Here is a 13,752-nt window from a genome sequence, read left to right as displayed (position 1 = left end):
GTTTAAACGACGCAGAGTGAGGGAACTTTGTATCCAAAGGCTGCGAAATGCGACACTACAGCTGGTGGCGCATGAATTGACGAATCGCAGACCGAGTCCGTCATGTTTCTAGGCCTTCTGTCCTGCTGCCCGGGGAGACGTGGGCTCTGACTTGGCCGGCAGTATGTGACACCCAATATGGCAGCCTTCGACTAATTGATGCCACCTTGTCAACCCTAATTACTGCAACTGCTGCATGAGGAGGCAGCTAATTAACAGACTAACGATGTTTGTCACTTCAGACCGACCCAGATATTTAGGAGACGGCCCAAGACCGCTGCCAGTGCATCTGCTTCGGGTGTTTTTTTCTGCCTCACACCTTCTTTTCGTCAATTTGATCTCTCTGCCGTTTCTCAAATGGCATTTCATACCTTTTCTGTGTGAATTTAGTTTACTTACAGCCTCATTTCAATCTCCTATCACATTGTCGTCAGAATTGATTAGGACAGAGGCGCGCGCTGACGTTTCGCGGGTGCCCTGAGCGGGTAGGGAAATAGGTGAGCTCTCTGACTTTAAATGCGGTTGTCAGGCGCTCTCAGTGTTTTTTTCCCTTCAGTCGTCACTTCAAAGATGTTTTGAATTTGACACATTTAGAGCTTGCTTTTTACTCAGCAAGCTCAACTACACTAATTATCAGTGTGAGGAAACAGAGTTGCCGCTAATGATGAGGCAGCGGGGGGTTCGAGTGTGTGTGTGTTGTTAAAATGTAATTGATTTTTATCGCACATCTGATCAGATGCTGTAATCTCGCTCCGCTCCCGGCCTGCGTTCGCTCGAAGTTCTGCGTTCGTTTTCTAGGTCAGCCGGAGGATTCTGCATTCATGAGGAAAATTATAATACTGCGTGTGTCAGTAATAATCGGAGATGTGCAAGTAATGACATGCCGCCAACCTGAAACACTGAGCAGTAAAATCACAGTAAAATACCTGGAATTTAAAGTGCACCTATCATATCGGATATTATTTAGTGTGTAATATAGCTGTTTGTGAATGTAAATGGTATTACATTCACAAACATTATACATTAAGTTATTGACTCCCGAAAGAAAGCACCGACTGCCTGAAATGAGTCGTCAGTAATCTCAGTCTTACTGCACAAACCTACGTTTTCAACACATTTGCATAATGTCATCCTATGATCTTCATTGGCTGCTCGCAAACTACATCTATTTAAACTCGGCCTAAAACACTGTAGTTGTAGCTGAGCCCTGTAAGAGTTTGGTTTGTGTTGTCGACATGTCGAGCAGATACTGTTTTCTGATGAGGACTCGCGCTTGAATTGATACGGTAAAACTGTTGAAATTGTTACTGTTCGTATCACTGTGTATCAAGTGCTGAGGAAGCATCTGGAGCTGAAATTCAGATATGGTAATGGCCGTTTCTTTTGGACACTCGCTGTAAGCAGTAGACCAATCACAAACACAGACTGGGGAATCTGACCAATCAGAGCAGAGTAAGTTCTTGGATAGGAGGGGTTTAGAGAGACCGAATCCTTTATCAAACAGGTTTCTGACACTGTGAGAAAAGAGGTGATGCTGCAGTGTATATTATAAATAAAAATTAAAGTCTTTTTTTGACCTTGGATGCATTTAAACCTATTGTAGAAGACCTTCAAAACTAAATTAAGAGCCTTTAATATAGCATAATAGGGGCACTTTAAAGTCAAATGCCATGTGTTCAATGAGTGTAAGAGGTATAGGAATGTTGTTATGTGTTGATGAAAGATTACGATTAAAGACTTTTCTTTAGGTACTCTGCACTGTGCACAATAAGACCTGGAATGTGTGTTAGAAAGTAAAGAAGGTCCAGTTTAAATCTATGTTGAGTTAAACTCAAACTTTGGTTTTGTTTTCAGATTCGAGTGGATGGAATACCTCCGCCTACTGAGAACGCTCTGCTGTACGAAACCGTCACCGTCGTGGAGGGAAGCCCGATTCTACGCGACATGGTGTTCAGTCCAGATTATCAGTTCATCTATCTGCTGAGTGAGAAGCAGGTGAGATTCATTTGTGAATGATTCTGAATGTGAACGATTCTTATAAGATGAGGCGACTAGTTCCAGGACAGACTGTCTCTCAAAATAAAAAAATTAGGTTGAGATTGAATATTTAAAAAAATCTGCTAAAACAGATGATAATTTAAAAAATTCATACTACCATTTAAACTTTTTAACAAAAAATGTTTTTCTATACTTTTATTCAGCAAGGATGCATCACATTGATCAAAAGTGTCAGTAAAGACATTTCTAATGCTACAAAAAAAAATCTGTTCTTTTAAATTTTCTATTCATCAAAGAATCCTGAAAAAATTATTATGGTTTCTACAACTGTTTTCAACATTGATGATAATAATAAATGTTTCTTGAGCATCAAGTCATCATATTAGAATGATTTCTGAAGGATCATGTGACACTGAAGACTGGAGTAATGATGCTGAAAATTCAGCTTTGATCACAGGAATAAATTACATTTTAACCCTCTGATACTGTTCGCATACTGTTCGCATGTCAGTCAAAAATTATGTTTTTTTTATTTCAATGAAATGATTGTACTATATTTGAGTTCGATAATATTTGTTATTTAATATTTTGCATGTTTCGGGGATTTCATGGTACTAAATTATATTTATGCAGTACTAATCTATTTATTCACTTTTTGAGCTTGGACCTGAAAATGAATTTTCCAACTTAAACGGTCATAAATCTTTAATGCTTTGGAGCACAGACTTAAGTTCGGTCTATTTCTTTTACTCTAAATCTATGAGATAATCAAAGCCATACATTTAAACCAACTTTGTTCCAAATTTGAGGTTGATATTTCAAAAAATGAGCTTTCAGTAAGATTTTGTTTGGTCGCAGACTTGAAGTACCAAACGTTTCCACTAGATGAAATTCAACTCCCATTCATTTGCAATGGAGTTTTTTTTTTTTTTTTAACAGCCAACAATGCAAGTGTGACTATTTTTTCAGGACCATTTAACCTTTTCGAATCATCATGTCCATAACTTAGTTAAATAGTTTTGGTGAGCATCAAAAACATAAAAAAAGAACGGTAGTGTATACTGATATGTTCACCAATGTATTGTAAATGATTTATTAATCATCTCTTTGAGGTTTAAAATTTTAAGAGAAACTAGTCATTAAAAAGTTTCTAATTTAATAATAAAAAAGAATCTGAGAATATGATCAGCATAACAATCTCAATGAAAAGCTGAATTAAAAAATATGATACAAAATAGTTCACATGATCAGTGTTGCTCATTTACATCAGACTGGTGACACGTGTAGTGTAGAATCTGAAATATTTCTTTAAGTAATAATGTCTCATAATGCTTTTTTTTTTTTTTTTTTTTTTTTTTTTTTTTTTTTTTATAAATCCTAAAGGTTTAAATGTAAATTTGGTCCCAGATTTTCCATGTGGTCTCAGCCTTTTCTGTATGTCACTATTGTTCTTCATTTTTATCACTTTGCGTTTGCTGTTAATTTATTTCATAAAGCAAAAACCTTTGTGGCGAGGACAGAATAAAGACACGTTTGTGAGGAGGGTGTGTGTGCGCACTGCTTTTGTCTTAAGACCCGAACCGGAATCTCAGATATGTTGTTTTAACATCTGCGAGACGGGGAAACAGAATATGAAACGCCGGTTCACGACTGTGAATGGAAGCCCCAGCTGCTTGGCCCTAATAAGAAATAGTGGGGAAGTATTTCCATCCAGAGCCGAGCGGAATAACAGCCCTTCCCATAATGCTCCATTATACAGCCGGAGGAGAGGAAGGATACATCGAAGTTCCTCAGCAGCTGAACAGACGTACAGTACAGCTGTAGCTCTTTCTTCATTTTCTTCTCTTTCTTTCCTCAGCCTCTCTTTTCAATGCTCATTTCTTCTTCTTGCAAAAAGAAATTTGTTGTCTTTGTGCATTTTTTGAAAGACCCCATTTTTTTGTGTGTGTGTTTCCTTGAGAAAGACTTAGTTGAAGTGACGCACTGAAAACATAACTGTCTTTGAGAGCTCGGCGAAGCTTCAGCATAGGGATATTTTTAAATCCTTATCAGTGCGATTCAGAAAAATAACATGATAAAATATGCCGTGCTTCAGGCTTCGTGAAGCAGTGTAGGCAGGAATTAGCCATGCAGAGAGCGGTATTAATTTCACCAGCGTTACGCTTGAGCAGCTCAATGATGTGTGCGATGACATCATCTCGATGATGTCATGCATATATATAGATATATGAGTGTTTCTTCAACTACTCCCTTTTTAACTTAAAACTCTTTATTTATTTTTTATTAACACTTTAAAATAAGGTCCCAATAGTTAACGTAAACTAACTAACAATAAGCAATGCATTTGTAACAGCATTTATTAATCTCTGTTAATGTTAGATTATAAAAATACAACTATTCATTGCTGAGGTCCATTAAAGGTGCCGTAGAATGGATTATTTTATTATTTTATAATGTTTCCTGGGGTGCCCTTATAATGTTAGTATGTTTATTAGATCAAAATTTGTTATAATTTAGAAATAAAAGGCATATTTCCTAGCCTGATTTCATACCCTGATCTGGACACTCTGTTTGAAGGGGCGTGTCTGCTGTGAGACTTCAGTGTAAACGCCCACTGCTGTGATTGGCTGACATGCTTGCATATCAAATATCTGGCATTACATGTAGAGCTATCTGGAAAACATTTACTATTACAGCGATTATACGTTTTTACTATTACAGCTATCGGGATTAACGAATCATGATAAGTTTTTTAAGTATTTAGATCTATTCCAGCATTGAGCAGATGACAGCCTGTCGATCGCGTGAATGAAGATCTTATCACTGCAACGCGATTTACTGATGCATAAACAGAGTTGAACGACTTTGAGAGAAAGATTATCTGTCTGGACTTGAACAATTACACATCAGAAATTCACATAACCCACTGGTTCTCCAGAGGCTCGGATGAAGGAGCTAAAAAAATATTTTTTGTGTTCATTTGTAGTTACATCCAAACACTGAACAACTGCCATGCTTCGTTCGCTCGTCTGCAAGCCACGATGTCTCTCGAGGAAAAAACAATATCGCGCTGGATCTAGATAACACAGTGTAAATTATCGTTAATAAAATCACTACTTACCGCTTGCGGGAATATAACGTTAGTTGAAATTGCCCCCTTCGTCCGTTTGAGACGCCGAGAGAAGCCTGGCTGCTTGATATTGTTCCAGGTTAGAAAAACAGTCCGCGGTGAAATGGGTAGAGCAACTGACAACTTCGAATTAAACTGTAGCGGTATCCGATTATAGATAGATTATAGATAGATCTGCCATTTTCTCTATGATCCTCGCTTCTTTCTTCACCTGCAGAACTTCCGATGATTCGACTGTGCAGTTTCGCCTGGCACTGGGCATGGGCTGGCTTATGCAAATTTTTAGAGGCGTACATATTAATGATCCCAACTGTTCCGTCACAGTTGGTGTTATGTCGAGATTCGCCTGTTTTTCAGGGGTGTTTTTCAAAAACGAGATTTAAATAAGAAAGAGAAAACTATGGTGTTTGAGACTCACTGTATGTCATGTCCATGTACTGAACTCTTGTTATTTAACTATGCCAAGATAAATTCAATTTCACATTCTAGGGCACCTTTAAAAAATATTACCAGACACAACTTTTGATTTTAATAATGTATTAGTAAATGTTGAACTTAGCAAATTTGAACTTAGCAAATTTTTATGTATAGGATTTATTGTTTTATGATTGTCCCAGACTGTCAATCTTAAACTGACAATCTATAAATATTAATTAATTATTAATACTATTAATAAACCTTTTAAAGCTATCATTATCAAAATAAAGTGTGAAATAAATGAATTGTGTGTATATATATATATACACACTACCGTTCAAAAGTTTGGGGTCAGTAAGATTTTTAATGTTTTTAAACGAAGTATCTTCTGCTCACCAAGGCTGCATTTATTTGATAAAAAACAATGAAAAAAAAAAAAGTAGTATTGTGAAATATTATGACAATTTAAAGTGACTGTTTTCTATTTTAATATATTTTAAACTGTAATTTATTCCTGTGATCAAAGCTGAATTTTCATCATTACTCCAGTCTTCAGTGTCACATGATCCTTCAGAAATCATTCTAATATGATGATTTGATGCTCAAGAAACATTTATTATTATTATTATTATTATCAATGTTGAATGATAACATTGTAGTGTCGTGTACACATTTTTTTCAAAATTCTTTGAATAGAAAGTTCAAAAGAACAGCATTTATCTGAAATGGAAAGCTTTTGTAACATTAAACACTACCCTTCAAAAGTTTGGGGTCAGTAAGAATTTTAATTTTATTTTTGGGGGAAAGAAATAAAATAAATCAATACTTTTATTCATCAAGGATGAGTTAAACTGATCAAAAATTACAGTAAAGACATTTATAATGTTAGAAAATATTCTATTTTAAATAAATGCTGTTCTTTTGAACTTTCTATTCATCAAAGAATTTTGAAAAGAAAATTGTACACAACTGTTTTCAACATTGATGATAATATGCATTGATGATGCAAAAATCTGGAAATATTTAATATTGTGCGTTTTTATGAATAATGAATGATAGTAGTAGTAGTAGTTGTTGTTATTGTTACTATTATTATTATTATTATTCAGTCATTTAAGTAAAATGTCATGTCATGTCATCCTCTAACAAAATACATCATTTGAAATGTGGTGGAAATGACGTTTTGACATGTAATCCTTTGACGTGCATGATATACAGAATAATATACAGAGCTACTGCAAAAACAGAAGTTCAAAGACACAATTCTAAAGATGGCTGTGAGCTTGTTTCTCTGGTGCAAAGGTCTATAGATGATATACATTAGCACAAGCCATAAGCTGGAGTGTTGTTGCTCCGTTCAGCTTCGTTCTGGATGGTTCCCAGAGTTTCAGGGAGGCACTGTAAACACGAGTGTGGAACTAGATTAATAGTGTCTCCCTCTTTCACCGTCACACTCCCACAAAAGACTCACTCGTGTGTTAAAGCTCCGCCGTTGAACTCCAGACATCGATGTTTGTGTTAAGAACTGAAGGGATGTTCTTCACGTTAAAGCTTCGGATGGCCCTGCATTGATTGATCAGGCCTCGTGCTGATTAAAAGCTTTTCTTTATGCTGAGATCATGAACGGATAGATCAGGTGTATTAATCTGAAAACTTGAAGAGATTGAGCATTCATGACTTACTCCAAATGATCGCTTCTCATCGCGTGGAGTTAAGTGATGCTAAGCAGATATCAGCTGAAAACAGGTTTGTTTTTAATTCACACATAACTCCTGTTCCTCTATGCAGCAAATGCATTTTGGTCAACATGAAATCAAAGTTGATCCTATTTACTTCGCTCTTAAAAGTAGAGGTTGATTCTTGGCATCATGGTTCAATGAAGAACCTTCAACATCCATGGATTTGCACAAAAGGTTCTTTATATTTGAATGTAGTTTGTACCTGTTCTTAGAGTTGTAATCAGATCACTTGAGATGGATGTTAATGGCTAATGACGTCACTGATTATCTCATTCCACGAGGAACATTACTCCACCAATCAGAAATGAGTGTAGATACACAATGCTTTGTGCACTTCATGAATTAAGAAATGTGAATGAATTGCGGAGAGTCAATAATTCATAGCCTACGCTGACCGCTGGAGTCTCTGGATTTGAATATTTCATTTGCAGCAGGTACACAGTTAGGTGAGAGAGCATATTTGCTCACCAAATGGCCCGCCGCCACTCCGAGCCCTCCGATGTGTGTCAGTAAAAGGTCTGTGAATGCCAAGTTTTCAGAGCGGTGTCATTATTTACCATCCTGCTCTCCGAATTGCACTGGTAATGCAGCCATTTCATTGGAGAGAAAGAGATATGAAGCCTTTCATTTATCTAACATTGTACTCATCCATCAAACACTGACAGTCCAAACCACGGCGTTCCTGACAGAATATACTGAGCATGCACAAAAATCAATTTCATGCGTGTATATAACACACACACACACACACACATATATTATAATATATTTTAAATTAATACTTTTCTTCAGCAAGAATGCATTAATCTGATCAAAAGTGGCGTAAAGACATTTTTAATGTTAATAAATGCTATTCTTTTTAACTTTCTATTAGTCACGAGTCTTGAAAAAATAGAATGATTTCCAAAGGGTCATGTGACACTGAAGACTGCGGAGTAGTATATTGTGTTTGCATATGTGCATGTATCTTTTTTTTAAATGATTGCTAAATTATTTCCAGGTTTATATTTCTTTTTTGAATATGTGATATGGAATATTATTGTGGTGGAATAAATGAACATTGGCCAACAGACTACACCTCAACCATCCTGACGCAAGCACACACACACACAGGCAGAACTGAAGAGCCATCAGCTACTCTGTACTTGAAAGCCGAGCCGTGTCCCTTTTGGGTGGGTGTGTTTTTTCCGCGGCTCTTGTTTTTATCACTCAAAACTCTAATCTTGCCAGCGATCAAAGGCGATTACAACTCCATGGAATGAGCGTTTTTAGAGCTTCTAAAAGCGGTTTTCAAAAACAACTGCTTTTGGGTTTGGGCTTTTTTTCTGCGCCTTAAGTAAGCCAATCATTGGGACTGCGACAGCCCACACCAACTTTGATCCACAAACCGCTCTTTAAGATTTAATATATTCATGTTATTTCAGTCCTAGACCTCCCACTCTCTCCAACTCTCATCATCATTTATATAAGCTGCTGTTTTTGGGGAGCAGGGATGCACTGATTCATTTCTCTAATACGCTTGTCCTGCTTGTCGAGGGTGTTTCTCCCGTGCGAATCTTTGCGTATGCAGCACTTCTATGACTGTCCCCTGGACATGCCGATCTATTATGAGTTTCCCCTGTGCTGTTTTATAATATTTTCTTTCCTGTGCATGAGTTGACAGTGCTGATGCTCTGCCGTTCGGCTGCATTACACCCTCTCCGCTGTGCTGTTCTGTAAGGAAAAGCCTGAATGTTTGAGGGTTTACAAACAGATGAACTTGTTTGCGTGGTTCAGATGAATGACGAGAGGTTTGAATGAAGGCATGAGTTGAGATCTGCTGAAACTACTGTGTTCTAGGGATGCAGGAGGCTCAGATTGGGCCTGTGGGGGTTATAGCCAATGCCAGGGCATGGGTCACATGACACAGACTGACTGCTAAATAGAAATATGACGGCTCCAGGCAATAGATTAATAGATTAATTTATGACAAGAGTGCACCTCAAAAAATCGACATCATAACAGGCGTTTCTGGCGTTTGTCACAAAAAGTTGACGCACACACTTTTAATAACTGAAACTTTGGTTTTCATGCTAAAAGTTCATAATAAAACATTTAATCTAGTATTTGTCAATAAAAAAAATATATAAAATAATATTATCCTCTAAAAAGTATAATATACATATATCCTCTAAAATATAATATTATCTTTTTTATTGCCTTTTTTTATTACATCACATATTTTAGTAGTTATCATAAATTAGGTATCATTTGAAAGCTTATGATCTCAGAATTCATCCTGTGAAAACTGTTTTGAATTTGGACATTGTGTTACCATAGAAACGGTACTCTAAATGATTTTATCAGGCTCCTCCCCTTTTGGGCATCATCATGTTTCATAATTTATAATCAAAATATTTTCTAATCTTGACAAAACACATATTGTCAGAAAGGTCTGAGTCTCAAGGTTCCATATTTTGTGACAGAAATGATATTTGGACAGAAATTTATTAATTTTTTATGGTAGAATGCATACAGTTAAATTCAATGGAATTCAATGACACCCGGTGGCTATTTTTGGTAATACGCCTAAACAAAATCTCATGGGAACTTCAATTTTTGTGATATCAACTTCAAATTTGGAACACAACTTAGTTAGATTTATGGCTTTGATTTTATAGTAATTTTTTTGTAAAACATATTTTGTAAAATATATATTTTATATAAAATAAAAATATTAAATAAATTATATTTGATTTAATGTAAATTTAAACTTCCTTAACTTTTTCGTACTTTAATTTTTTGAAGTGCTTTCACTTCAGTTATAATCTGCTATTTTTTCCCTTTAAAACAAGACCAAACTTGGGTCTATACTCCAAAGCATCCTTGAATTACAACCATTTAAGCTTGAATAGTGCATTTTAATGTCCATTCTCAAAAAGGGGGGTGACAGGTAAAGGGTTAATAAATGAATAAAGAGCCTTCATTATTGATTAAACATATCACTTATCTTAGTGATATACGTCTGGTATTAGATATTTTATGCATTCTAAAATATATAGAATATATCCAAAAAATATATAGAAATATTAATGCTTCAAGCACCGTGAAATCATTGATTGAGATTGTTTTAATGTTCCAGTTCTCTTTGTTATTTAAAATCTTTGATCCCAAATTGACATCTTATGAACTATTACAAAATGTAATAAATAACATTTAATAAAAATATGTAATGATTTATTATTAATATCATCCATTTCAGTGATATCTGTCTGGAATTAGGTATTTTATGCATTCTATTCCCAAAAATAAAAGATTTTGAAGTTTCCACATCAGTGAGTGTAAGTGATTTGTGTCTGTGATGAGTGTGAGTGTAATGTTTCTGGTGTGTTACAGGTGAGTCGTCTGCCTGTGGAGAGCTGTTCTCAGTACAGCAGCTGTAAGACATGTCTGGGCTCAGGAGACCCTCACTGCGGCTGGTGTGTCCTACATAACAAGTAAGTCATTGTCATTCCTGTTACAGTACATAGACTACAACAGTTCATCTGTGCACTCAGATATGCTTGATATGGGTGTCTTGATTGATAAAAAAAATACTAATAGCATTACTTGATGTTTAAGAGGTAGCGCTTTACAATAAGGTTTCATTACTTAACATGGTCTTAAGCCGGGCTCAGACTACAGGAGTTTTTAAAACCTGGTTGCATCACGCATATAAGGAGAATCTTCAAATCTCAAACCTGCACACACTACAAGATTTGAAAATCGTGACGCATTACACACAAGATATGATTATTAGCATGCCAGCTTTGGCAAAAAATCAGGCACAAAAATCAGTAAATCAGGCACAGTATTTATTAACCTTAGTTAATGTTAATTTCAACATTTACTAATGCATTATTAAAATCAATTTACTAATGCACTGTGAACTAACACGAACAAACAATGAACAGGTGTATTTTTATTAACTAATGTTAACAAAGATTAATAAATACTGTAACAAATTATTGCTCATTGTTAAGTAATGTTAGTTAATACATTAACTAATGTTAACAAATGAGACCTTGTTGTTAAGTGTTACCGACACTTCTAAAAAAAAATCTGAATGTAATTAAAGATGGATTGTGGATTCGCTTGATACGCAGTTTTCTGTCCTGTGCTGATATATTTCCTCTTGAAACAGAAAATTTGGGGATGATTATAATGAAGTGTGTTTCCCTTTTTTAGTTTTGTTTAGTTTATGATTTCCTGCTGTTTGGTTGGCCGTTTGCTGTGGACTGACATTCTCATACGAGAGAGCATTTGATTGGACGATAGGAAAAACACTGTATAGTTTAATGCAAGTTTAGGGCCAGCAAGATTTTTCTATGATTTTGAAAGAAGTCTTTTATGCTTGAAAAGGCTGAATTATTTTAACAAAAAAAAAAAAAAAATACCAGTAATATTGCGAAATATTATTACAGTTTAAAAATAACTTTTTTCTATTTGATTATAATTTAAAATGTAATTTATTCCTGTGATGCAAAGCTGAATTCTGAATCAGGATCATTACTCCAGTCTTCAGTGTCACATCAATAATAGATTTCTGCTCAGTGAATATTTCTTATTATCAATGTTGAAAACATTTGTTTTGCTTAATATTTTTGGTGGAAAATGTGATTCTTTTTTTTTTTTCTTTTTTTTCAGAAGAACATTATTTGAAATATAAATCTTTTGTAACATTTTAAATGTTACTTTCAATGCCCTGAATAAAAGGCGTAATTTCCTTAAAAATAATATTACTGACCTCAAACATTAGATTGACAGTGTATATAAAGCTAGTTTTGTGTATTTCAAAAGTATTTTTGAGTGTTTTAAGATGCAAACAATAATGACCTCAACTAACAGACTAAAAACCATAATTGTAGTGATATTTTAGCAGCTTCATACATTGCTCATTCAATCAGATTGTTCATCGCACCTATACATTTTATAATTGTGCGTTTTTGAAGTAGAATTACAGCATTAAAATATTTTCACAGTCATTATGCGTTCATTACAAACGTGTCTGTACTCAATCACCTTCCGCTCGGGATTCACTTATGAACTCTTTAGGACACCTCAGGGAATTCTGGAGCCCTGCCAGCCAATCAGAGCGCAGCGTCGCTGGTGGCTGCCATTTCAACTACCTCATGCAGGACTTGGCAGGTGACAGGCCTTCCCACATGTTCGCTAGTCTTTTTTTTCCCTCCCGTCATTTCTGTGTTTTACCTCCGGTTGATCCCCAGGCAGCAGCTGGTCATGGGGGCCGGTTACTGCCGTCAGGAAGTGTCTGGCTATTGCTGGCTTACCTCCTATCTGCTGTCATCAGGGCTTTCTGCTGAACTCCCGTCAGAGAGTGGGCTGCATTCAGTCAGAGCCGGGGGAGAAAGAGCATGTGTGATCGGTGAACATGCTCTTTAATTTATGGAGTGTTTGCTGGAAAGAGAAGGGAAAGATTTTGACATAAGTGTGTGTGCGCGGACAGGTCGAGATCGCGCCACAGGGGCGTTGAGGCCTCAGGGTACGGGTTGTCGTCGGAAGATTCGACAGAAACGAAAAACATTTTCTTTTCATCTGTGAAATCTGTACAGCGGGAGTCAAGTCAAGACAACTTTATTCCTTAGCGCTTTATACAAAATTGATTGTTTCAAAGCAGATTCTGAGTGATAAACAGGAAAATAACAGAATCAGTGATGCAAACTTCATTAATACGAGACAAATCCAAGCTCCACAGAAGACAATAGTGTCCTTGTTCACCTCAAGTCTGTTCAGTGTTGATTCAGTTCAGTTCAATAACTGTCTAAGATTCATTAATTATGAAACGAGTTCATTTTAGCTAAAAGCAGCTCTACAGAAGACAATAATGCTGTTATTCAGCTGAAGTCAGTTCAGTGCTGATTCAGTTCAATAACCATGTTGCAAAATTCATCAATTATGAAACAAAATCGATCCAGCTAAATTCAGTTTAACTTTTGTTCTCATCTCATAGTGTCAGTGCAGTCAAATCGATATTACTGAATATTATAGCTCTTTTCACACTGCACTTAAACCTGAGTTTAGTGCTGAAGAATCTCTTTTTTGAAGAGACTGTTTCCTCCTTACCTTTTTACCTTTATAGGTAGGCAGCCATCTTTCGAATTCGAGTCTTTGAACTTCCGTTTTTGCGGTAGCTTTGTATATTTCTATGGCATCGCCTTGGAAGAGTAATTAGCTGGTGAAGTGGATTCACTTATTGTAGAGTTAACGAAAGTTATCATGAGCATTGTTAAGTTTGAAGTGGATGTCATAACAAATGTCAGAGAAGATTTTAAAGCGAGCGGTTCATTCATAAATCCGTAAGGGAAATACAAACCGGAAGACAGAACACAATGAGTGTGGTGTTGAAAAGGGGCGGGGCTACATAAGGTTTCAATTTAGTACAGTCGACAA

General features: G+C 35.9%; 1 protein-coding gene across 1 annotated transcript in view; it reads left to right on the top strand.

The window, feature by feature from the left end:
• Window positions 1-13,752, top strand: part of plxna3 (plexin A3) — a 171,217-nt gene that overhangs the window by 65,026 nt on the left and 92,439 nt on the right. Inside the window, exons 4-5 of the mRNA XM_081349760.1 lie at window positions 1,894-2,034; window positions 10,699-10,799. Coding sequence (XP_081205886.1) covers window positions 1,894-2,034; window positions 10,699-10,799 — 242 coding nt within the window. The remainder of the gene's footprint in view (window positions 1-1,893; window positions 2,035-10,698; window positions 10,800-13,752) is intronic.

The sequence above is a fragment of the Scardinius erythrophthalmus genome (genome assembly GCF_964197995.2).
Source record: "Scardinius erythrophthalmus genome assembly, chromosome: 20".
Classification (NCBI taxonomy): Eukaryota; Metazoa; Chordata; class Actinopteri; order Cypriniformes; family Leuciscidae; genus Scardinius; species Scardinius erythrophthalmus.
This window is presented reverse-complemented; position numbering and strand designations above follow the sequence as displayed.